The 26,969-nt window shown below is 41.9% G+C and overlaps 1 protein-coding gene across 1 annotated transcript in view; it reads left to right on the top strand.

The window, feature by feature from the left end:
* Nucleotides 1–255: 255 nt before the first annotated feature.
* Nucleotides 256–26,969, top strand: part of KCNK10 (potassium two pore domain channel subfamily K member 10) — a 67,088-nt gene continuing 40,374 nt past the window's right edge. The window contains exon 1 of the mRNA XM_063290194.1: nucleotides 256–1,413. Coding sequence (XP_063146264.1) covers nucleotides 1,362–1,413 — 52 coding nt within the window. The 5' untranslated portion in view covers nucleotides 256–1,361. The remainder of the gene's footprint in view (nucleotides 1,414–26,969) is intronic.

Genomic DNA, 26,969 nt, shown 5'->3' with positions numbered 1-26,969 from the left:
TCACTTTTCTGTCTGGCAAATGTAGCCCCAGAAGACTGTTGTGACTCTAGTACCAGCTGATCCACCCTTGGGATCCCTTGGTGCCGATCTGTCTTTGACCGGAAGCCAGTCCCAGTGCGGGAGGAAAAAGGCAGAATTAACGATTATTATTGTTGTTGTTGTTATTATTATTATTATTATTATTATTTGTGCAGGAGATCCCTCCGAGCGCTGAGGTCTGCCTCCCCGCCCCCCCGCCTAGCAGTACCGCTGCTACGACCGCTTCTCCTGCCCAGCCAAGCGCGTCTCCGCTGCAAAACTCCACCTAACAACACTGCAATGCAATCTCCTCCTCCAGGCGAGAAAGGGAGCCAGTAAGTAGCCAGCCACCATCAGCGCCCCCACTCCAATAATGCAATCGGAGCGCCACCCCCTTCCCCTTTTGCTTCCAAGGCCACTGACGCTCTGGCCCTCCTTTGCAGCCTCCGGTCTCTGCCAAGCCAGGTGTTCGCGCGGAACTCTGAGAGCAGCTGGACGAAAGCCGGGGCGGCGAGTCCGTCTCTCCTCCGCCGCCTAGCTTGCGCCTATGCCCGCCGCCGCCGCCGCCGCCGCTTGCAGCCGCCTCTGCATTCAGATAGGATGATCTCCCGCGCCCTCCCACAAGCCACGAGGCTGCAACTCCCTCCAGCGAGCGGATGACTTTTCTTTTTCCCCGTTCCAAGCTCTGCCTGTTCTCTCCCCTTCTCGCGCGCCAGGCGTAGGTCTCGAGCAAGGCTCTTGGTCCACTCCGACGACTGCGGGGTTGCCTTACGGTGGGGCGGAGATGAGCTTGTTCAATGCACTCCCCAGATGTATTAGCAGCCCACAGCAGCCTGGCTGGCAGGCGAGGCTTGCCTGAGTGGCTGACTGGCGCGATTCCCTGGCACTCTCAGCTCTGCATCTGGCTGAGCGACGCGTTCACGTGTGCACCGCCAGCCCAATGTGTAATGCTGCAGTGGGCAACCGAGGAGCATCTGCAAAAGGACAGGGGGACCCAGCAACTGCTCTTGGAGCCCATATAAAACCAGGAAGCGCCTTGAATCAGACTGCCCTCTTTCTCTCCCGGGCTATTTTTGCCCTTCTCAATTATTCCAAAGCTCACTTTGGCATTTGCCACCGTTCCCACTTGCTCTTCAGAACTACACTCCCTTCTTCCCTTCCCCGTTTTCACGTGTATTTTATCTTTGCCTGGCAACCACTAGTTTATTCTCCCCTTCCTCTCTTGAAAGGCGCCGTCTTCCCTCTGACCCGAAATTAATTTGTTTGTTGATTGCAGCACTGAGGCAGAAAAAAAAAAAAAGGAATTCATTTAATCCTTCCCTTCTCCTTGTGCAAAGGAAGCAATGAAATTTCCAATCGAGACTCCAAGAAAACAGGTGAACTGGGATCCTCAAGGTTGGTGTTGCTTTTTCACTTTTTCAGTAAATAAATAAATAAATAAATAAATAAGGACATAAGTGCAATGTTTCCCGCTGTCCGCTTTCGCAAGTGTATTTGTGCTTGTTACTATCCCACCCATCTGATGCTTGAGAGAAAGAAGAGGATTTGGCTGAGATTTGGCAGGGATGGCGGGAGGGGGGGAAGCTTTGTTGTTAATTGCAGCTCTGCTCTTCTCTCCCTGTTGACTTTCTTGCCTTAGAAGATGGTCAGTGTTACTACAGCCTTGGGGACTGCAGGGTGAGGGGTGGGGAGGTGAGGAAGGAGAAACTTGTCTAACTGAAAAAAAGCAAACCAAAACAGAGAACAAAAATGTGACATCACTTCACTTCTCCCCCCACACACTATTTTTAGTCTTTCTGATACAGACCTGTCTTGGGATAATAGGTCTTGTGGGAGGGAGATTCTTTTATCTGGATGCTGGCTTCCTTTGTCACTTCTGGTGATCTTTGTCTCCAGTAAACAGAGCAGTAGAGACACGGAGAGAAGATCCACTCCTGCCTCCTCAATGTCAAATGTCTCTTGGCAGCTAGCTGGGATGAAATCTTACTGCAGTGGACTCCCATTGGGGTGCCCTGGTTAAAAACAATGCTTAGGGGAGGCTAGACATTCAGATGTTTTTCTTACCTATTAACAATGGAGTAGCACTCCAAGCTCGGTGGGTGAGTGGCTTAACTCTGGGCTTAAGAGGAGGCGAGGTTGTAGAAAGACAGGAGAGGGGGAATGCATAGGAGGGGGCTGATGTGTGCATCTCTCCTGTGTTCGGTTCTGCAAAACAGTTGGAGTTGTTAAAAACACATGAGTTCGCATGCCTGTGCATGCACACTTACATAAATGCTAGCTTTTAGCTTAAATGTATATTTTGGTTCTCGTTTTTTGGGGGAAGTGGTAGAGATTATCTCTGTGGATGTGTAAGGATCACTTCATGATTCAGACTAGGCTGAACATCTAGGCTTTTAACCTATAAACAGCAACAGCAGATGCTAATATTTTTGCAGTCCCAGGAAGACTGACAGATTTATATGTTTTCTGAAGGACTGGGTTTGGCTCCCTCTTTTACCATTCCTTTTTCACTCTTTGTTTAACCTGTCAGTGCTCTGAAATGGACAAAATACCCAATTTTGTGTTGTCTTCAGACATAGCAAGGGATTTAATAGCACAAGAACTGAATTATAAAAATATCCCAGATACTTGAATTTGAAATGGACAAAGGAAGTGCTCTTGATTCTATGTTTCATAGTAACTTATTTTCACCTCAAGAGATGATGAAACTGATGCTGGTTCTAACATCTTTATTGGGGGAAAATGGAGACTGGGGAATTTGTGCTTTTATTTGCTAAATTTTGTTGTTGCAAAATAAATAAAATGAAATAAATAATCCCTAAACATTGATGGTGGTAGTGATGTCCTCTGTGCAGCCAAAGCCCAATTAATCTGTTTTGAATAGTAGGGTTTCTCAAGATCAACAAGTGGTGGACTCCAGCTGCATTACAAAGTTCAGTTAGTAAGTAATTATTTCTATGATGTGATTATTTCCCTAATGTGCTGCTGAGTCAATTCCCATATTTATGCTGATATCATATATTTAGTTACGAAGTAATTCCAACCAGAAAAAGAAAAGAAAAAAAGCAGGCCACCTAAATGAAGCTCTTCTGCTAACACAAAACCGGAACAACTTTAGGTTCCCTTTCAATGTAGGAGCAGTGGTATGTTCACCACTTTTCTGTCAGTTCACCTGACAGCTTTTCTGTAAGATTTAAATGTCTGTCATATGAGAACAGAACCAATTATATAGATCTGTAGCCAGTTGTCACCAGTGATCTCAGCCATATCTGTCAGACTGTACCTTAAATAACATTATGAAAAAAAAAATGTAAGGAGTAGTTCTTTGTCTTGAAAACCATTCATGGTGCTACCTTTTAGAAACCAGGAGTCTGTGAGTTCTAGTCCCTCCTTAGGCATGAAAACTGGCTGGGTGACCTTGGGCCAGTCACTCTCTCTCAGCCCAACCCACCTCACAGGGTGGTTTTTGTGGGGAAAATAGGAGGAGGAAGGAGTATTAGGTATGTTTGCTGCCTTGAGTTATTTATAAAAATAATAAAGGCAGGATAAAAATAAAAAAAATAAAAATAAAATAAATAGCATTGAGTTATGCCCATTGCCTTCTGTGGTGGGGATTCCTAGGAGACCAAATGTTCTGAGATAAAAGAATGGGTCAGTTCAGACTAACATGTCTATCTCACAAAAATGCTTTGGACCTTGCTTCTTATACTGGCAGATGCTGGGGCCAAACCCTCATGGGCACCAGATTGTAGCTTGAGTTCAAGGAAGAGATCTGATTTTATTTTTTTACTGCACGAATGAAACATCTGTTATATAACTAAGAGAATATTTTGTTCACAGGGAATCTTTGGTGGAATAGCAGAAACAATTCTTGCTAATTCCTCCTTTTCTCTGCAGCCTCTGGAAAACTGTTCTAGACAACTGGGGAAATTTATCAAAACTGCCAGGGATCAGGAGAGGGCACTTCCCATTTTCAATGGCAGCTTCTGTTGGATCTCAGTCTCTTGTCAAAAGGAAGTAAATGTTCCATTTGTAAAAGAATGCTGGATTTAACCCATGAGATGAGAAAAAAGTTAAAACATTTCATACAAAATTATTTTGAATGTTTAAAAATGAAGATGCTTGGATTACTAGCCAGCTCAGAAGTTTCTACTCTGAGGTTTCAACTTGAAATCAATATGACTTAAGTCCTAATTAAATAGTGGGTTTGTTCCATGTATGAGTATATTTGGGTCCAACCCCATGTATTTTAATATGATATATTGACAATAGCATACATTTAATTTTGAAAATGGTTTCATAATTGGAGTAATAATTTTGTGCTCTAATTAATGTGTACTCAAAATCTCAAACTTCACAAATCGTTTGAATGTGAGCTATTACATGAGTTTTCTTAAAGAAAGACTATTGAGTCTCTGATTCAAAGAATGTGCCAAATTGTTTTATTTGTCTATGTTTCGTGCATTTAGATATTCACAGTTATGGGATAATAAATCATATCAGATATGTTGGGATAATGTTAAGTATAATTATCATCTGTTAATCTGATTTGGTGCCCCTGGATGGATGGAACAATGCAAACCACATTTCATTTCTGATATGATGAACAACTTTGAATGCTGATTGTTTTACAGACTCAGTTACATTAGTTTTCTGAATATGTGTGTTATGAAATTTCTGCAAGATGCAGCTAGATGTGTCTAACTCACTGGATGGACTCTGATTACTATTTTAATATGGCAAATCATAGTTCAATAATTACACAAAGCATTTAAGATATGTTAAGCTTTTATGCTCAGTAATTGAGAGAGATGTTATCATATCAAATAATTAATAGATTTTTTTTTGCCCAGGGACATATGTAAGGGTAAATTTGATATTCATTAAATGTAACCACGCAATTTTTGTTGAGTTCCAGAATGAGCATATATTCAGTAGCAAATCTGACTTTGTCTCAGTGTAATATTGGGAATGGCCCTCCAAGCACGACATATAAAATGTTAGCTCATGACAGTTACACTTTTACACAATTGACATGAATAGACAAGGATGTTACATGTGCTGTAAAAGAAAGACAAGGTAATGGAGGAAAAATCCTTAGATGAAGTGACAGAAATGCAGACAATTTTTTTTCTAATTAATTTTAGAATTCTTCATCCCTGGTTTGACGTTTTAGATTTCTGTAAAAGGTTATGGTTGTATACCCTGAGAATATAAGATATGTATGGTTGCTATGGTAACACCAGTTATTTGGGCCTGTCTTTGGTGGGGAGAATGAGTCTTCAGCCTTAAAAAGAAGTTTTTGAGATTGAAGCACCTGTCTACCCATTCACCAAGTACAATAGTTCATTATTAAATATTTCCTTTTGTTTTTGGGAAGCCTTACTACAGGACTGGACACACATTTATCTAGACAGCATTAACTTCTTCACAGAAAACTAGTCTATGATAGATTTTATATAGAGAGTAAGCCCAACATACTCTTACATTCTACTGAAATCAGTGATACCATCAGCTGCATATATCAGAACAAAAGAAACTGCCTTATACTGGATCAGATCATTGGCCCATGAAGCCTCACTCCTGAATTTCAGGCAGGAGATTTTCTAATCCTGCCTGAAGATGCCATAGAATTACATGATATGAAGACTTTGAGATGATAAAGATACTGCAGCTGGTCCAGTGAAGTACGGTAAAGAGAAGTTATGTGAATCAGGGAGCCACACTACATTCACTAGCCTCCAATCCCTCCTTTCTTGGTAGAATCATGCCCTTATATGGCAGGAATGTGGCTATAGTGTTAGTGATATTTTCTCTTTTGCCACCATAATTAATTGACACTCTCAAGTTATAGTTGCATTTGCTAGGAAATCACCTCAGAACTTACCTATTGTCATTAACCTCTCCTTACATCCTAGGAAGCTTACCAAAAACTTGAACAGGATGCCCACACTAGATAAAAATAAAAAAGTTGATAGGATAACCAATAAGGAAGATTTGAGAAAAAGAGGAGGGCTGCAGTGGTGATCAGTTACAAGCTGATACACATCTGATGGACAGGATTTGAACAGCTCCTGAGTGGATAAGATACAGACTTGTGCACCAGCTATGGGAGCTGCGCGGTGGACACAATGGACTCATCTGGGGTATGGTGAAAATATCTAACCGCAGCATGGTTTGGGAAGCAGTGTTATTGCTAGGTCATTCGGCGCTATGGAGAACCTGGTTTTTAAACATCATGCCATTATTCATAGTGCTGAGTGCACTAGAGCTGTACTTCTGATGTTGCAGTAATAGAACTGCATATTGTTTCAGTAATCGTTGATTCTCAATTGGATGCTCTCCAGGACATTGTAAATATGGCTTGGGACGCTTATGGAGAATTTACCTACAAAGAGATAGTTATTCCTTTTCTGCTTGCAGATGTCTGCTAATGTTACAGGTGAAAGAGAAAACTGTAAATAATCTATTGCCATAATAATAATAATAATAACAAATCAAATCAAGTCTAAACATCTGGCTGACTGTGCAACTAACAATAATAATTTAAACTTGTATGCTACCCAAAGCTCAGTGACTCTGGGATTAACAATTATGGCCTTCCAGATGTTGATTGAGTACAGTTCCATCAGTCTTAGCCAGCTTAACCAATGATGAGGGACACTGGGTATTACCACCCAAGAACAATCGGAGAATCATATGTTGCCTACTTTGGCTTTAATAACAAGTAGTTCAGGTTTAAGTGTCACTAAGAAAAAAATAAGATTCCATAGCATCAGGAATAGTAAGAAAATTGTGAACTTTAGTCAAACTGCAGAATTATTACATTTGACATAGAGCTAAGATAGAGAGAAACATAAGTTGTAGTTGATAGTGAGACTACCTGACAGAGAAAAACTCGGAAGAATTGATGGTAGTTAAGTTAATCCTCAACTGTTGTTGAAATGATAAATACCTCCCTTTATATGGCTACCACATTTGGATGTGAGTGATCCATGCTGGTCACTGATTTTTAACCAATCCCATATAGTATCTGAAATCTATACAGATTACTTTTTTCTGCAAAGAAGGGCAAGAAAGTGGACAAGGAGGTACACACTTGAACGAGAACTGCATTATTATGAATTGGAAGATACCCTATCATATACTCACTTTCTTTTACAGGGTATGCATATATTCTTCTGCACTATATTCACTGTCGTGTGCCATGTAATATTGTTCTTAATTTAGTTTTATAACTCTAAGGCTACAACTTGAACAGGTCCCAACAGAAATCAGATATGCCTGGTTGTGAGCAACAGCAAGCAACCTAGTAGGCCTTCAGCATTACTCTGAGCACATCAGTTTGGCCTGAGGATTGTACCGTAGAGTGTTCATTATGAGCACTTTGCCTTTGATAAGGCCCAGCATAAAAATCAGGGCAACCTGAACAAATGCCCAGGACCCCAGCATGGTCAGTGGGACTGCTGGTGAGCTCAAAGTTAGATTTCTTCACTTTTTTTCACATCATGACTCACGATGCCTATGTTGCTCTTAAGGGAGATTATAACACAGCAAAGGACCAGATCTCACATATTTGTTGCCATGCCAAAAGGAGCATGCCAATTTTTTTTATGTTTCTTTTTTTACTCATGAGGCCTCAAGTCGCAGAAATAAATGAGAGAAATTACAGATTAATCATGTCACAATAACCATGCAATTAACCTAATGATTACAAAGAATTACACTGATCCTTGGTCAGCAGTTCCATTTTGGGGATGGAAATTGAAGTATAGAATTGGTGGTGGATGCTAAGCAAGACTCCTTCGTAATCAGAGTAAAGCAGCAACTAGTCTAACTGCCATAGATATTATGGCCTTCTATAAAATCTTCTATTATTTATTTTCTGCAACTGGGGACATGTTTTGCCCTTGTGCCTCTTCTGTAGCAGTGAGGCTAAGGATTTAATGATATGCATAAATCCCAGAATATTCAGAAGTCTGGGTTTGTATAGAATGGAACAATTTCTTGAAATCAATAAATCAATCTGGTGTTTTGGCTGTTGCCCTCTTTTAAATGAAGCAACTGCAGAGTAATCGCTCATCATTCCCTCGCCTTGAAATTTCTTTCCATACAAGAGTAGTGAATAACTCTATCAAGTTGCCCATTTAATAGTCACAGGGCTGGACATTATTCTGTTCTGTCAACCCTTTTTCTACATTTGGATAAAAGCGAAGTTTGGAGGAGGGAATCTTGGAATAAAAAAAAAAGTGTTGTCATGAAGCAACAAGTGGCACTACTATAGTGATGCCATCCCACAGGAACCTTCTATGCCATCGGTATAAAACACTGTGATTTATTGGAGCTGTAGAGCTCATATCCCAGAAGAACTGACTCAGACTTCTTCTCTTCTGGGAAGGTAAGCGGAAAACTGTGCAATTCTTATAAAGAGATATCTGAAATACTTCTTAAAAGTGCTATTTACTAATTTCCCCCTAACATTCCTTGAAGGCTCCCAATGTTATTCCAGTAAAAATAACAGAATGGAGCTACAATATGTTTCATGTGAGGAGGGCTCATACATCTCTCTTTAGATTAATTTGTAAGAAGGATTCAGAAACAATTGCACCATCTTTCCAAACTTGCTTTCCCCAACTGATGCCCTCCAGCTAAGCTGAGTCTAAAACATCCCAAATTCCAAATCAGTATAGCCAGTGCTAAGGGTAGTCACAATCTTTCTGGAAAAAGCTATCTTGGGGAAAGCTGTTATAGATTGTTTTTTTAAAAAGCAATTAGAAAGGAAAAGAAAGCTACTGATTTCATTCACTTATTGTTTGAGTCAGCAACATTTTATTGTCATTGCTAAGGTGGATGCATTTAATCAGCTTATAAAATGTTGTGAGGTATTCGTACTGCAATGGCTGGCATCTGCAGCCCACAGTATGAACAAGTAGTTGCACAAAGTTCCTGTTCTTGAAACTAAAATCCCACGGAAGCTGGTTGTACGTGCTGAACTGTTTGTTCTCTTGCATGGAGCAGAGGAACTGGATTCACTGGATGGCTGCAAAATATGTTCTCTGATGGCTTGTGCTGATGTAGAAAAATTGGTAGATCTACTTGGCAAGCAGCTCAACATCTATAGCAGTCCCTACTTTATTCAGATTTCAAGATGTTGCAGCTCAGCTTATTTAGCATTGTTGCTCTGTGGATGTGAACTGGCAGAAACTATGACACCAGCATCAATACAGGAAAAGAACAAAAGGCTCTACTGAAAAGTCTCCCCAAATAGAAAGAAAAAAAATTCTTTCCTTGGGACCCGGTATATTTCTGAAGATTGAGATGTTGCAAGGGTATTTAGCATTCATGTACAGCGTGCAAGTCTGTGGTTTGTGTTTGAACATAAGTCAGGTCTTGCCAGTTTCTGAAGATACTGGAAACATATAACATTATATGCATCATCATCATCATCATCATCATCATCATCATCATCATCATCATCATCTTGTATGATACCCGACACCCAAATATCTAATTTGGATGTTGGAATATCAAAGCTTGATATGTGTCTTTATCATATAATTCTGCAATTCAAAATGCAAATACCCATTTTGAAATTTCAGAAAGGGAAAAAGGATACAAAATGCAATGCATTGTTTCATCTAAAATGTGGCTGTTTGAACATTATGCTTAACTAGTAGGCTGTACGTTGCTTTGGATTGAGCTCCCTAAATGCACAAGAGCATGAATGTATCCTCTTTCTGCAATCTTTAATGCAGCCATGCCTTTTCCAGAGAGTATGCAGCTTGAAGCGCTTTTTTTGAATTTATTCTGTAGTGCTACACAGCTCTATTAAGTAAACTGGCTAGGCAAATGAAATTGGTCTCAAGATGATGATGATGATATTTATATCCTGCCTTTTGTTGTACAACTCAAGGTGGTGCACACAATGCTCTTGCCTTTATTTTCCCCACAACAACCACCTTGTGTGATGGCTGGGAGAGAGTGACTGGCCCAAAGCCACCTAGCTACTTTTCATGCCTAAGGAGGGCTAAAACTCATGGGCTCCCAGGTTCCAGACTAGCACCTTAACCACTACACGAACCTGGCACTCGCTTGCTCTCTGTCTCTCTTCTTGTTTTGAACCTTTTCTGATACACATGAAAATGTCCTCAAAGGATATTTCATGTGTTTCTAGTTCCCTAACTAGCACAATGTGTTACCTTTTCCATCTGTGTGAGAAAACAGTACTTTTGGGGGGAGCCTTATTTTATTTGTTACCAGCATGCAATCTTTATGTATATATGCACCATACTATTAAGCATTTCAAAAGATGGCAACCTTGTTGGCCCTGAGAGCCACCTAGCTTGCTGGGTCAGATATTGTGTATACATGCACATGTACTTGATTGCCCAACAGGAGTCTGGTAGCACGTTTTTGAACTGTAGCTCACAAAGGCTGATGCTTTTTAATAAAACTGGTAGTTGGAAAAAGTGCTACCAGACTCTTTCTGATTTTTTGCTACCATAGACTAACATAGCTTTCCTCCTACAAGTTCACCCCCCTTAATTCCTCTTCTCATCTCTACCTCCCTCTTAGTGTTCTTGAACAGGGTCATTGAGAGGAAAGAAGAAACAAATGAAGCTTCTTCCCAGAGAATCTCTTTAATGATTGTTGGTTTCCCCACAGCAATTTTGAGCAGAGTCTCTTGGACTCTGGTGTTTCCCAGTGATTCTGCTGAAAATTGTTGGTATTCTAGTGTTATTGGCAGTAGGAATCTTGTAATTTGTTATCTACCAGCTCACTGAATAGGTGGGAAAAATGGATCAGCTTCCATGGGCCAAAGATTGCAAAAATAATTGAGTAACATGTACTGTAAATTGCATGCATGGAAGAGGAAATAGTCATGTAAATCACAGAGTTACTCAGAATGCTAAATTCTCAGTGTATTTCCTAGATTAAGCTGATATCAGGGAGACAGTGGAATAATCGCTTTTAAATTAGTATAATTTGATGATATCAGCAGTGGACCAAATGTTGTTTTCAATTGCTTCCAGCTAATACTACCTACTGTGTTGTCAAAGCTAGTTCTTTGTTATTGGTTTAAAGAGCTTATACAAATATTTTTTCATCCTTAATTAAAGTCTTCTCCAAGTCAGGCTCAACTCTTCATGATTACATGGACCCATCCATGTTGTCTTCTTGGTCACAGAATGGAAGTGTCACTGCTTTCTTTGGGGTTGTTTCTTCAACATCCTGGTCAAGTCTTTAGCTGGGGGATTTCTTGATGGTTTCCCATGCAAGTATTAACCAGGTCTGATGCTGCTTAGTGTCTTTCAAGATCAGCCAAGATTGGCTAGGTACATGTAACGATTGCCTAAACCCAAATACTCAGTCTCACAAGCTCGGGCTTAAAGATAACTGATTTATTAAAGGAATAGTATGCAAATACAGAGAAAGCTGAGAATGAGCAAAAGCGCGCCAAATACAAACTTAAAAGCCTTGCTTGTGGGCAGGTCCCGCCCCGTCGCCCGTCAGGACGCTCCCCCTCCCAGGTGCTGAATGCCGTTAGACGCGCCTGGGAAAGTAACCTTGAACAGGAGCGCAAACCCAAACATGCATTCCAAGCCCTCAAAACAAGGGAGGGCAACAGAATGGAAAAACCCCGGGTGAAGGGATACGGAACAGAGAATGACATGTGAACCGTTACAATGTTAACCAGACATTAGAATGTGAACATGACATATTGCCCCCCCAAAAGACATTAGGGAGCCGGTTTGTCAGGATAGGCAGAGTGAAATTGGGCTACGAGACGAGGAGAATGCACGTCTGGAGCAGCAACCCATTGAGGATGAGGGAAATGTTTCCAGCGGACGAGGTATTGTAGAGTAGAGCGCTGGCGTCTGGAATCGAGAATAGATGCCACCTCGAAGTGTTGCTGGTTGTCGATCATGAGAGGAGGTGGAGGAGTGGGTTGTGGATGCCAACGGTCCGATGACAGGCAGGGTTTGAGTAAGCTGCAATGGAAAACAGGATGTAAACGTTTAAGGTTGTGAGGTAAATCGAGTTTAAACGTAACAGGGTTGAGCTGCGCAACAATTGAAAAAGGACCGACAAATTTAGGACCAAGTTTCTTAGAGGGTTGTGGGGACTTGATAAACTTAGTTGATAAGTAGACTTTATCCCCGACTGCAAAGGATGGTTCTGGGGAACGCTTTGCATCAGCATGGCGTTTATAGGCAGCTTGGGCATGTTGAAGGGCAAGTAGAATATTAGACCATGAGTCCTTGAGAGAGTCCGCCCATCCAGCGAGGGTGGCTGGGAGCGGTTGAGGATGAGGAAGTTCAGGAATGGGAACAAATTCGCGTCCAAAAACTGTTTTAAAGGGAACTTGACCAGTGGTTTGATGAATGGAATTGTTGTAGGCGACCTCAGCAAATGGGAGTAGATCTACCCAGTTGTCTTGTTGGTAGTTAACAAAAGCTCTGAGGTATTGTTCTAAGGTAGAATTAACAGCCTCTGTAGATCCGTCCGTTTCCGGATGCCAAGCAGTAGAAAGTGATTGTTGCGTACCCAGAAGTTTTAAAAATGCGCGCCAAAATTGTGACGTAAATTGTGTGCCTCTGTCACTCACCAAACGGGCGGGGATACCGTGGAGACGGTACACGTGGATGAGGAAGAGGCGTGCCAGCTGTTGCGCGGTAGGGATAGAAGCGCAGGGGATAAAGTGGGCTTGTTTGGAGAAAAAGTCTTTGACGACCCAAATGACAGTTTTGCGTTGACTAGGGGGTAGATCAACGATAAAATCCATGGAGATATCCTGCCAAGGGACCGACGGAGTGGCTACGGGTTGAAGGAGACCCTGGGGTTTGCCCGGTTTGCGCTTTATCGCCGCACATACAGGGCACGCAGTGACATATTCTTTTAAGTCCTTGAGTAAAGTTGGCCACCAGAATTGTCGGCGAACGAGGTGCAAAGTTTTCACGTAGCCGAAATGCCCAGCTAGCTTGTCATCGTGGCAACGTTGTAGTATGGTTTTCCGCATAGCTGCGGGTACATAGAGACGATCGTTGCGCCAGGCAAGATCATCGGTGAAAGCTAACATGTGTCGGTTGGCTTGCAACCAAGTATCCGTTTTAAGGTGGGAGAGCAACTGTTGTTGCAAATCGGAGGGAATTGACAAGGGAGGTGAGCTGCTGGAAGGCGGAGCGACTGGAGGCGGAGTGGGTTGTGCTCGAGTCTGGCTGCGAGTCACTGCTGCCAGACTTAATTGTTTGTCGGTCCAGACGGTGCCTTGGACCGTTGGCCCTGGGCCATCATCTTGGGGTCTGCGCGAGAGTGCATCAGCCAAAAAGTTTTTCTTGCCTGGTATAAATTTAAGAGTGAAGTCAAAGCGGCTGAAGAACTCAGCCCAGCGCAGCTGTTTGGGACTGAGTTTTCGGCTGGTGCTTAGAGCTTCCAGGTTTTTATGGTCAGTCCAGACTTCAAAAGGGTTGGAAGTACCTTCCAGTAGGTGTCGCCACGTCTCTAAAGCCGTTTTTACAGCAAAAGCCTCCTTTTCCCAAACGTGCCAACGTCTCTCTGTTTCAGTGAATTTGCGAGAGAGGTAGGCACAGGGTTTTAAAGCACCCGATTGGTCAGATTGTAACAAAATTGCTCCTATGGAAAAATCCGAAGCATCGACTTGTACAACGAAGGGTTGAGAGGGGTTTGGATGCTGTAAGATTGGTTCGGTGGTAAAAAGTTGTTTGAGCGTTTGGAACGCTTGCTGACAGGCTGGAGTCCATTTAAGGAGCGCGCCTGGGTTCTTCGAACGTCGCGTATCCCCCTGTCCTTTAGTTTTTAACAGTTCAGTAAGGGGGAGGGCGATTTCTGCAAAATTTTGGGCGAATGCCCGATAGAAATTAGAGAATCCAAGGAAACTTTGTAATTGTCTCCTGGTACGGGGAGGCTCCCATGCTACAATAGCCTCTACTTTTGCAGGGTCCATTTCAATGCCCTGAGCTGAAATTCGGTAGCCTAGGTAATCAATTTGCGATTGATGAAACGCACATTTTGACAGTTTTGCGTACAACTCTGCTTTTTCCAATTTAGCCAGTACCTGACGCACCAAAAGGATATGTTCTGACATGGTTTCAGTATAAATCAATACATCATCCAAATATACTAGTACTCCCTTAAATAGGTGGTCATGCAAGACCTCATTGATTAACTGCATAAAAACCCCGGGTGCCCCAGATAAACCGAATGGTAAAACTTTATATTGGAAAGCCCCAAGAGGACAGTTGAACGCTGTTTTCCACTCATCCCCCTCTCTTATGCGAATGCGAAAGTAAGCTTCTCTCAAATCCAGTTTTGAGAAAATTTTACCTCTGGCCAGATGTGATAACATATCTTTGATCAGGGGCAAAGGATATTTATTTAATATTGAGACCGCATTGAGCCCGCGGAAATCGGTACAAAGCCTTAATGACCCATCCTTTTTTGGCCGGAATAGGACAGGAGCTCCTACCGGGGAATTAGCAGGCTCAATGAAACCCCTAGCCAGATTTTTGTCAATGAACTCCCTTAGCGTGGTAAGCTCTTTGGGAGACATGGGGTATATTTTTGGGTGAGGCAATTTTACATTTGGTAAAAACTCAATGGCACAGTCCGTTTTTCGATGGGGTGGCAAGCGATCTGCTTCCTTTTCCCCAAATACTTCAGCAAAATCTTGGTACTGATTGGGTAGCCCCTCAAGAGGTTGAAGCGTTTGTACAGTGGTATACGCTACCCCTCCACCCTCCATGTCCTCCAATAGGTCCTTTTCGGGCACTTTGTAAAATCCATCCGCAAACGTCACAGTTCTATGCAGCCAGTTGATGAAAGGGTTTTGTTGCACAAACCAAGGCATCCCCAAAATTACCAGAGGACCCCCCACTGGAGCTACCACAAATGGCAGCTTTTCCTGATGGGAGCCCATCTGCAAGGCGACCAGTCCCGTGGAAAGATTAACTGCTTTCCCTCCCGCCATAGTTCCATCCAACTGGGTGAAAATCATGGGTCTTGGCAAAGGGAACGTGGGCAGTTCTAGAGCCGCTACGACATCAGGGTGCATTAGAGAACGGGAGCAACCCGAGTCTAGCATGGCCCACACTTCCACCGTCTTGGTTTGTGAGCCCAGCTTAAGTTTAACAGTCAGTGTGGGAAAGTTTCCACTCACCGAATCATGGTTACGCCCGGTTTCTTCCACCTGCCCTAGGGCGCCCTTCAGGGCAGGTGGTAGGCTTTTCCCGCCGGCTGCTCGAATTGCAACTCTTCCTCCTCTTCTCCGAAGGGTAGGTCGGGGGGGTCCAGTTCCGCGAGGGCTGCCTTCAGTTTTCGCGGTGGAGCAGGAGCAGGCGTCTTAATCGCGGGTTTCGTCTGTCGTTCCTCTGGACGACGTCTCGGGCACGACGTGGCTCGATGCCCTTCTTTTCCACATCGGAGGCACTGACCCTTGGAGAACCGTTGCTCCCTCTCTTCTTCCCAGGTTTTCGGTTTGGGGCGGCTGGCAAGTCCAGATGCGCGCGCTCCTCTAGCGAGACGTGTTTGTCTAAGCTCTTTGGTATGGGCATAGGTTCGTAGGGCATTTTCTGCGCTTCCCGCCAACTGAATCCACCCATATAGCGTTTTGGGATCATCTCTGCCCAGAGCCCATCGAAGGATTTCGGGTTCAAGCCCCTGCTTGAACAATTCGATGATTGTTGGCTCAGACCAGTCTTCCACTTTTCCTGCCAAGGCTTTAAACTCCAACGCATATTTGGCAACTGAGAGGGACCCTTGATAAAGTTTCCGCAGGTCATTTTTAGCCGTTTCTTGAGCTAGGGGGTCTTCGAAATGCTCTTTTAGTGCCCACAAAAATTCATCGAAGTCCTCTAACTCAGTTGCCTCAGCTTGGCATAGTTGCACATACCAATCCGCTGCCCTTCCTCTCAGCTTGTTGGCAATGAAATTGACCTTGCCGTGTTCAGACCGAAAGTTCCGACCCCAATCTTCCATATAATGCTTGGCATTCGTAATAAAGAAGGAGAGCGTTGCGGGATCCCCATCAAACTTCACTCCAAATGGTGGGAAGGTTCTTGCCGGCTCAGCTGGCTGTGGCGGTGCCGCGAATGACAGCGTACGCCGAGCCCCCACAAGTGGTCGATCCCTAGGAGGTCTTGCCTCTCGCTCTCCCCTTTGATGGGCTGATCGAGTCTTACTTCTCCCCCGGGTCGACAGGGTGCTGTGCCTGGGGTACTGTGACGGCTCTTCCTCCCAATCCTCCGGGGTGGGCTCTGCCTCTCTGGGCTGATCCTCTCTGGGTAGATCCTTGAGGATCGTTACTATTAAATCCATTTTATCTTCCAATGCCCTCATACGGGCCGGAGTGACCGGCTCCTCCTGGGGTTGGTTGGTTATCACCACCTTCGGTGACAGAGGGACTTCGTGCTCCCAGGCCAATTGGGGAGACCCCCTCCCCGTGGTTCTTTCCATAACAGATCTCTGTTCACTCCTGAGACTCTCCTGTATGGATGTCAACAGCTCGTCCAATTGGGTATCTCGCAACTCCCGACGTGCTGCTCTTTGCGCTCTCGAGGTTAGCGCTGGTCGGCTTTTGACCACCTCCCGCTCTTCTTCGCCTCCCTCACTTACGCGAAGTTGAGGTTCTGTCATCGCTAGCGTTCCCTCTTATCCAAGGATTGGATGGGGCCAGCGGAAAATGGAAAAAATGATTCTCAGCTTTATGTAACGATTGCCTAAACCCAAATACTCAGTCTCACAAGCTCGGGCTTAAAGATAACTGATTTATTAAAGGAATAGTATGCAAATACAGAGAAAGCTGAGAATGAGCAAAAGCGCGCCAAATACAAACTTAAAAGCCTTGCTTGTGGGCAGGTCCCGCCCCGTCGCCCGTCAGGACGCTCCCCCTCCCAGGTGCTGAATGCCGTTAGACGCGCCTGGGAAAGTAACCTTGAACAGGAGCGCAAACCCAAACATGCATTCCAAGCCCTCAAAACAAGGGAGGGCAACAGAATGGAAAAACCCCGGGTGAAGGGATACGGAACAGAGAATGACATGTGAACCGTTACAATGTTAACCAGACATTAGAATGTGAACATGACAGTACAGCCACCTGTTGAGACTACATACTGAACAGGAATCTCCAAAAAGAAAAAAACCTCTCAAAAATTAGACCAATTTAAGTTGCAAAGAAACCAATAATACTTTAGAATTAAAAACAAACAATCACTGGGGTAAAAGATGCCATACATGGCTAACATTTTTTAACATGTGCAAAGGATTCCTTTCATTTCAGTCTTTATGGCTGTACTTTACCACCAGGATTAGAGGCATCATATCTGGGATGGCAAGCGATGAGAAGATTTTGAAGCTGCAAAGACCACAAGCAGATACCATTAATTGCTTTAGAAGAAACTCTGCTTGGAGGCTTGCAAAAGTTAATTGGTCCACAAAGATTATGTTGAGCTAAAATGAACATTTTAAGAACATTATCTCAAGCCATAGAAGTCAAAGTGTGTGCAAAAATACGTTTCAGGACATGAGGTTAGGGTTAAAGGTAAAGGTAAAGGTTTCCCTTGACGTAAAGTCCAGTCGTGTCCGACTCTAGGGGGCGGTGCTCATCTCCGTTTCTAAGCCTTGGAGCCGGCGTTGTCATAGACACTTCCGGGTCATGTGGCCAGCACGACGACTCGGAACGCCGTTACCTTCCCGCCGAAGCGGTACCTATTGATCTACTCACATTTGCATGTTTTCGAACTGCTAGGTGAGCAGGAGCTGGGATGAGCAACGGGAGCTCACCCCGCTGCGCGGTTTCGAACCGCCGACCTTCCGATCGGCAGCCCAGCGGTTTAACCCGCAGTGCCACCACAGATTGGAATTGCAGTGTAAGAAAGAAGTTAAACTTCCCTATTTTGGTTCCCTTCAAAAATACATTTACTTTCCCATTGGTGCCTAATAAGACCATTGCAGTCACTGGCATATGGTGGTTTTTCTCAAGATTGTAAATCTTGGTCTGGATTAGCAGCTGTAACCTGGATTGTACCTCCTTCCCCCTCCTGACAGACCAAGATATATATAAAGACTCTAACCCAAATGCTACTGTGCATTTAATGTAACATGCAGTTGGCCTATAGCCACTCATAGAAGGGTATTGCAACAGCCTGAGAATCTGGAGAACAGCAACTTCCCATAATGTGGATGGCCATCATTTTTCTGGGTTCTGTGCAGTATGGTTCCTGTGCTCACCCAGCAGCACTTTAGACTTTCAGAAAGTGCTCTCCAGGGTGCTGTAGTCTTTCTCTAGGGTGGCAGGATCTGCCAGCTCAGTAAAGTGTACAGTGTAAGAAAAGGGAGAAAGAGAAGCAGTTCATGCCTCAGACTTTCAGAATGGAGACATTTGGTAGCAATTTGTGCTATTTTGTAAAGTCTGCCTTGTAGCTTTCTCAGCAGTTGTTGCTCTCTTGAGTGATACTTGTAAAAAGCCCACCTGGGCAAGATTTATATTCCTTATATCACTTGCAGTAAGGATGTTTGAGAGATTGTCTCTCTCCAGTTAACTCTGTCCACCCTACAAGATCTGAGGTGGTTGACATGCTCCAGGTTCCATCAATTCAACAGTGTCATCTGATGGGACTCCAAAACATGCCTTCTCTATTGCAGTGTGTGCTCTATTCCCCACCCCCCCTCAAGATTTGGCTGGTCCCGAGCCTGCCACCAGCCTTTAAAAAGCCTTGAAGACCTGGTGTGTATGTGTGTGTTTGTGTGAATTTGAATGTGAATATCATGTTTTATTCCCAATGTGGTGTACTTTATTTTTTATTGTTGCATTTATATTATAAAATTTTAACTCTGTTAGCCACCCAGAGTTGTTTGGCAAGTGGGTGGCCATATAAAGTGAAGGAAGGAAGGAAGTTGTCCTTGGCAACTCATTGTTACACATTTGACTATGACAAGTTTGTGGAAGGCTCTTAATCTGAGTGCTTTCAACTAGCAAAATTTATGGAAGTCATTATGTCACCCATTATCAAAATACTATTTCTGGATTGCAGGAGTGTATTGCCTATTGTTGACCAATATCAAGCTTTTATAGGCAGAGCTAGAAGGAATTATAGAAATGGGTAGTTAAGCCATTAAGTCCAATTCCCTGTTCAGTGCATTTGAATCCAAATTAAAGCATCTTTGACAGATAGCTGTCCTCTCTGGCCTGGAAGATGTCCAGTAAAGAACATCCATTGGTAACTGGTTCCAATTTGTTCTTACAAAGGTTTCGCTAACATTCAACTAGAATCTGTCTCTCTGTTACTTAAAACAATTATTTTTTGTCTATATTGGGGTGAGAGAGAACAGGTCATTGTCTTTTTTTTGTATGGCACTTTTTCAATTATTTAAAGTGTGCTATTAAATTCTCTTAGGTCACTTTTTCTCAAGGCTAAATCTCTCTCCTTGTAGGGCTTAATTTTCAGTTCTTTGATTATCCATGCTGATCTTCTCTGAAGCTGTTTCAATTTATGCTAAACTTTCTTAAAAACGTAGTGCCCAGAATTTGACATAGTTTTTGAGGCCAGGTCTGATCAGTACAGAGTAGCGTGTATCAAAAATAGATGAGAAAGAGATGGAATGTTTTCTTTTTTTCCTAAAAAAACTGATTAAAAAGCAAGGAGCTGACAATTAGTTAATGTTCTCAGAAGAGCAAACAATGATAACTTTGCTGAAAACTTACATGCATTTACAGTATATATGGAATCCATTAATATCCTGGTTTCTTCCATCATGACATTCAGTACTGTATATCAGCCTTTCTCAGCCTTTTGACCTTGGACGAACCCTTGAAATATTTTTCAGGCCTTGGGGAACCCCTCCACATACAGGCTTAAATATAGGTCACAAGTTACAAAATTATTATATTCGTCTCATGTGTAGGCCTGTATACAGTATAAGCATTAACAGAGTTCTTAAACTAAAAATAATGAAACTTACCTCTTATGCGAAGTTGCCCAAATTTGAAATAATTTTTAAAATAAATTGTGATCTCCCTGGGAACCCCTGGGAACCCCGAGTGACCTCTCATGAGACCCTAGGGTCCCATGGAACCCTGGTTGAGAAACTCTGCTGTATACAGTCGCCTTTCTTGAACCTTATTCAACCTGTTCTGCTTAGTTTCAGGAAGGCTGCTACGACTTTGCTGTGATTCTAAATTTGTGCATCTCCTTATTGTTGATTTGTCGTTATATTAAAAAGTCTGCTAACTTGCTCTTTAGAAATATATTTTGGGAATTCTATCTCCAGAACTGTGTTTTCATAGTACTGTTATTAATAGCACCAAGCTATATTGCTTTTAAAAAGTATATATCCTCTTTTATTCTATATAGTGCATACAGATCCAACCAACTGATTGATCAGTCATGAATGTTGATAGAACCACTGTTGACAAGGAAACAACTTGCCTCTAATGGACAAGTATAGTCCATATTAAGCACATATGTTTATAAGTTTATTCTGCCACCCAAGGTGAGGCAGGTACCTTTGCTCCTGGCCTTCCGGAAGAATTTGAAAACCTGGTTCTGCTGCCTTGCTAGGGATGGGAAGGGCAACAGCTTTTCCTGGGGGTGGTTGGCACTGTAGTGCTCTCCCTATTGAAATAGAGCTTTTTGCCACAATGGATGTTATTTGCCACAATTATAAATAGATAGATATGATAGTTTGCATTGTAAATTAGGTTTTATGGTTTTAATTTGTTTATTCTGTTGTAAACCACCCAGAGTCCCCCTTTGGGGGGAGATGGGCAGTGACAGAAATTTGAAATATAAATAACTAAATAACTAAATAACATATATTGTGTATGGATGACATGGAGTCAGAATTTAATGATTATTTGGTATAATCACTTCATTCGATGCACCTTTAGGCCTACTGAGTACCAGCTGCTGTGCATTGGAGGGGGTATCAGCTTCATGTCCTGTTTGTGCATTTACAGAGACATTCGAGTAGCTGCTTTTGGCAACTGACAGATGGAAGAGGTGTTTTTTTGGAATTCTTGCTGTTCTTAGATTCTCAAATAACTGGGAGCTGTTCTGCTGAGTAAGAGCAGCATAGGCCTAAAACCTAAACTTGATTTAGAAGACTAAAGGCTGGAACATGCACATATATTATTTGGGCTCTTCTAATTTGAGTATCTCCATTGAGACTGGTGATGATTTTGACCCAAACTGAGTGGCCTGAAAGTTCTGTCAGTAATGCTTATCTTCTTATGCATGATACTTCACACTTTAGACAAATGTGTGGTTATGAATCAGCCTGTGTTTCTCTCTGATGTGCAGTTTCCTCATGTAACGTTATTGTTGGACTACTGTTTTCCACAAAAGCAGTGAACAAAACATCTGCAAAATATGGGTTTTTATTTACTCTTTATATTTTACTTCAAGCTAGTTAGGGCCTGGTTTAGTCTAAGAAATACTAATTACTGGGGTTTCAGTGATAGCTATGCCAGTTTTCCAAAAACTAACCAAAAGTATGTTATCAGACACTAGATAATATACACTGAAGGATTGTTTTAATGTGACAGTTTAGAGTACTCTTTTGAAATAACTCTTGGCTGAAGTGACATTTAAGCTTTATTTCCACATGGATCTCTTGACCCCAAAGAAGAGATTCATAGAACAAAAATATTCTTTTTTACATGAGTCTATCCAGACCTTACGTGATACTGTCTTTCGGGAAGTGAAAATGATAGTATTGAAAGGATAAAATTATTAGGAAATAGTTAGACAGCCGTAGAGTCACTGAGTGTGTTGGAGAAAAAAAAAAAAAGCTAAATGCATGGATAAAGAAAGGAGGCTGTGTCATAAAACTTGAATTGTTATCTTGAATTATTGGTATTCAAATCTCCCTGGAGAAGTTTCTCTTCTGCCTTCCCCTGCTTTCAATAGATATTTTGTACCCTCTCCTTGTTTAGAGACCACAATCCATTCCTTAAATTGGAAGCAAAATGGTTGCTAAGCGAACATGTGACAGAGAAAGAAAGAGACAGTAACACTGTGAAGATCGTTGGTTGCTGCCATCTCATTCAGATAAAGTTCTCTTGTACAGTATCCTGTGCCTGGTGTATTTGAGTATGACATAGTGTGATGGACAAATTCAGCCAATTATGGTTTATTTGACAAACCATGATTAATCAACCATGGTTAGCAAGATGCATAAATCCAGTGTATGTGTTGACATACAGTTCCATGATTTGTGGATGGTTTCTGGGCTCTGAAAAGCTATTGTTTCAAGCTATAAGCTGGTTAAGTTTGCTTCCATGCAAAATAACAAGAATTGTGTTTAACAGGGCTCAGATCCACTAAGCTGAAGTCTCAAGTCCCAGTTTCAGTGCTGCCTGGAAAAAACAAATGACTCCTGATCATTTTGTACAAGGTGCTTGTGGCAGAAAGTATGTAGAGGACTCTGGCATTTAAAATCCGAGTTTTCTGTCACTGGGGACTTCAATTCCTTGTCCAGATGGACTAGTAATAAAACGCAATTTGTACATTTGGGGTGCAGGACTGGTTATTTTCAGAGAGAAAGTAACCAAATTGATTGGTACTAATAGCAGTATTTGTTGCAGAGTGCTGGCAGATTACTGAACTTAGCAGCGCTAACACTGCATTAGAGAATCCACTTTAGGGAAATGCAGCAGCTGTTCTTTTAGTCTATCTAGATGAACTGCATCTTCTCACTGTTATGTGCCTATTAAAGTGCAAATGATCTCATCATGGCACAAGGAGAAGGTTCCCCCCCCCCACTGCCTTCAGGTATACCTTGGTCTGCAGTGCAATTATTCTAGAGTCAGGAAATTCTACATGAGATAACTTGTGACATCTCCTATTGCCACAATTCAGTATTTTTTAAAAAAAGTATATATGATTCTGTAGTGGGCACCTTAATTGGACCATTAACTATCAATTTGCAAATATAATGAAAGAGTGGAAATGGAGTTAAGGCAAAAGGGCATTTCCTGAACATTAGCACCTTTCTTTTTCAGCATCAATTAAAAAGCTAAGCTAACCAAATTGCACCCCTTTACGTTTTCGGTGGTATGGTTCATTTTTTATTTTATGTATTACATTTCTATCCCAACATTCTCCTGAGAGTTCCAGATAGTGTATATGGAGTTTCTTTTTATTTGGTCCATACAGCAACCCAGTGGGATAGATTGTTTTAGGAATAAAGCTGGTGAGGCAGGAATCAGCAATTCTCAAGTTAGAGAGAACCATCATGTCAACCTATATCAGGTCTCTGTAGGTAAAAAAAAATCACAGCCAGAAGAGGCATAGTAGTTCCAGCAATATCTCAGCCTGCTTACAAAGCCTTTACAATGGCCAGTCTGGGTGAGCAGAATCATGCCAATACTTGAGAAAGCTTTATTCACTAGGATAATCTCCCACAATCTGGTGCCCTCCAGATTCATTGGGAGCGCCTCCCATATCAATTCCAGTTGATATGGATGTGCTAATTATGAATTCTGGGAACTAGTAACAACACATCCTGGAGTACACTGGTCTAACTTAATCAAATCTAAGGAAATATGAAAACATAAAGCTCTTGTGGCTTACTACCTATATATGGACTAATATACAAAATCAGGGCTACTCTCAGTTGCTAGTTCAGACTAAAGTATGCAGGTGGACAGTTTGCACATTTGTCTCTTCAACGAGTACTTTTTTCCTGGATAGTTATGCTAGGCTGATTAACATATCTGTTAAATATTTTACAACTATAAGTAACAATTACTGACACTACTTCTCAGAGGTGCACCAGGTTCCCAGCTTGGGAGCAGAGAGCAAACTGCCAGGAATGCAAAATGCATAGTTAAACACGTTGTGATTGTATGTCCAGAGTATTAGGAGTAAATAACTTGTCCTCATTAAATGAGAGTATCCAATTGTGATGTTTTATTGTTCGTTACTGTGGCCAATCACCACATTCTTTTCAAGAAGCAACAGAACCGTGAAAAGAATTCCCGAATATATTTTTAATCATTGGTTGAGCAATAAAAGGCAGCAGTTGCTGTGGTGTACTAAAAGCAAAGTGCTGCCGTGATGCCTTCTTATTCAGAACAACAGAGATGTGGGGTGCACTCACAGTGCATGCCTTGTTGAAATCTGTTCTTACGGGAGGTTTGATTTGGAATATTTCATATTCAGAGCTTTCTTTCAAATTAAATTATCTTTTTAAAAGAATGGCAGAAATTGAATTAGAATGGAAGTACGTGTAGACTACCTGATCCTTTCTACAATGTTTCCTGCAATGCTCCTACCTTAACTTTTGTCCATGGGGGTGGGGATCTTAATACCTTTTCTGGAATAAAGTTGGATTAGAATACCTGTTTTAGACAAATGCTTTTTACAGTTAATCCCAAGGTCTCCAATATGGTGTGTGTGAACACCATAGCTCCTTGTTTCATTTTAGTTTTAAATGAGAAGTTAGTAAACCAAGCACTAGTCTCCAGCATCAACTTTATTTGGAAGAATAACGATGCCCCCCTATAGCAAAAGCAGGCAGTGTGCAGTACCAGGACTGTATGTGGCCCTGAAGCCTTGTTATGAGGCTCACCAAGAATACTTATCTGTGGTTCCTAGTAAACTGGTGTGGGGTATTAGGTGGAATGCCACATGGTGCGGTCCTGGGCCCCAAGTTCTTAAATATTTTTCAATATTTTCATTAATTACTTAGATAAAGCAGTGGAGGGAATGTGTATCAGATTTTCAGGTGTGACAAAATTGAACAGAATGGTAAATAATCTAGAAGTAAAACTCATAATGATTGGTTAGAAAAATCAGCTGAAAAGAACAGAATTAAATTTTACAGAGATATACTGTATACACAAGAAAAATAAAATACCCAGATATAAGATAGGGAATATTAGGTCTGATAAAAATATGTGTGAAAAGGAATTTGAAATTGTAGTTGGTCACAAGCTGAATATGTATCAGTAACATCAGTTCCAGCTAAAAAGGGAAATGTAATTTTGGGCTCCAGCAATAGATGTATAGTTTCCAATATATGGAAAATAATAGTTCCACTATAGCCTGCATTGATCAGACCTCACCTTGAGGACTGTGGTAGTTCCAGTTACTATGTCTGGTTTGGGGCATTGCACATTTAAGTTAAGTTCAGGTGATCAGGGGGCTGGAAACTTGGTCTTAAAAGGAGAGACTGAAGAAATGAGATTTTTAACTTTGAGAGGAAACAATGAAGGAAAATTTAAGACCTCTTTTGAGGTGTCTGAGGGGATGTCACTTAGAAGAAAGTCAAAACCTGTTTGGTATCATCCTAGAAGACATGGAAGAATGGTCTCAAGTTACAGGAAGGCCGATTCCAATTGTATGCCAAGAAACATTTACTAACAGTAGTAATAATTTGGAACCAGTGACAGAGCTGGTAAGTTCCCCCTTCTCTGGATACATCTGCAGGGTGGGGTCAAAATGGGCAAGATGGTGGAAGGAGTGTCGTGATGCAAGCCCCACCTCCTCTGTATATGCATACATTGATGCACATACAAAAGGGGCAGGCTGGCATCGTAAAACTACATCCACCATCTTGCTGATTTTGACTCCCTTCTGTTCTCAGAGACTGCTGACATTTTCAAACAGAAGCTGGGCAGCCACCTGATGTTTAGATTCCTGCACTGAACCGGGGCTTGGGTTCAATTGTCCTGCTGCACAATTCTGTGATTCTGTTCCACATTTGTCATAGTAACTCACTCTTGTATTACATGGCTTTTGTAAAGGTGCCCCATCTAAAGAATTGGCCTGATTTGTATTTGCTTAAGCTTCAGTTATATTTTACTGCTTTTCACTGGGACCAGTACTTAAGTGATTTTTAATCACTGCTGGTGTCTTAGTTTTAATATCTCTGCCTTTAGTAGCAGCTTGTGCATTTTTATTGTTTTAAGGTATGATTATTTTCATGACTGCATTATTTTACCTACTTTAACTTTATGCGGGGAAGTGATTCCTAAACACCAAAACTAAAATGAACTAAACTGATAAGGCTATAGAAGCTGAAATTTAAAATAGCTTGCTACTAGCTCCTGAGTGTTTCAATACAGTATCCTCTCCAAACAAACAGGAACTCACCTCTCCCTAGTGACATCATCTGTGGCACAACACCTGGCAAAGTCCCCTTTGAGGCATGATGATCTACCAATTTAAACTGTGTGTTGCGTAAACTGAGATTTGTTACCATGTTTAATGAGAGTGTTTAAAACCTACTTCATGATGAGTTAACAAACACACTCAAAGTAGGGGAAAGCTGTACTGGAAAAGCAGATCAGAAAAAGAAAAAGAGACTTTTTCCAGGAAATCAGGTTGATAAAAATCTATTTTTTGGACTCAGAGACAGGTTGAAAGCACAAGTCCTGCGTGCCAATTAGGGCTATGCATAATCTGAATTAGAAGAGGAAAAAGTCACATGGATGTCTAGGTATCACCCCTTGGAAGCTCCTTAAATAAGAGTCTACTGGACTTAGGCAGCCAATAACTTTAAGTAAATAAATAAATAAATAAATAAATAAATAAATCATTTCTTGGGATCATACCAGTCAGTCTAGAGAGCCCAGATTGAAGACAACTGCTGTAAGTGGTAGCAATTTTCCGTGAAGGCAAACGTGCTCTGGAGGCTTCATCACCCTTGCATTTTCTTAAGCGAAAGAAAGAAGGAAAGAAAGACAGACCATAAGAGAATAATACAGAGGAAAAAAATATATCTGCATATAACATATTCAGAAAGCTCTTTGGGCATGAAGCTGTGCCCATGTGAACTGCATGTAGATCTTATGATAAGCAGAGTGGAGGCTGAACCTGCTATTTATGATGGTTATCCCGCTCCCAATACCTCTAACTAAGTTGGATACTTGGTTACTTGTAAATCTATCCAAGCATATCTGATAGCGAATCTCCAGTGGAGAACAT

The sequence above is a fragment of the Candoia aspera genome, chromosome 1 (assembly GCF_035149785.1).
Source record: "Candoia aspera isolate rCanAsp1 chromosome 1, rCanAsp1.hap2, whole genome shotgun sequence".
Classification (NCBI taxonomy): domain Eukaryota; kingdom Metazoa; phylum Chordata; class Lepidosauria; order Squamata; family Boidae; genus Candoia; species Candoia aspera.
Note: the sequence above shows the minus strand (reverse complement) of the source record. Positions and strands in the feature narration are given on the sequence as shown.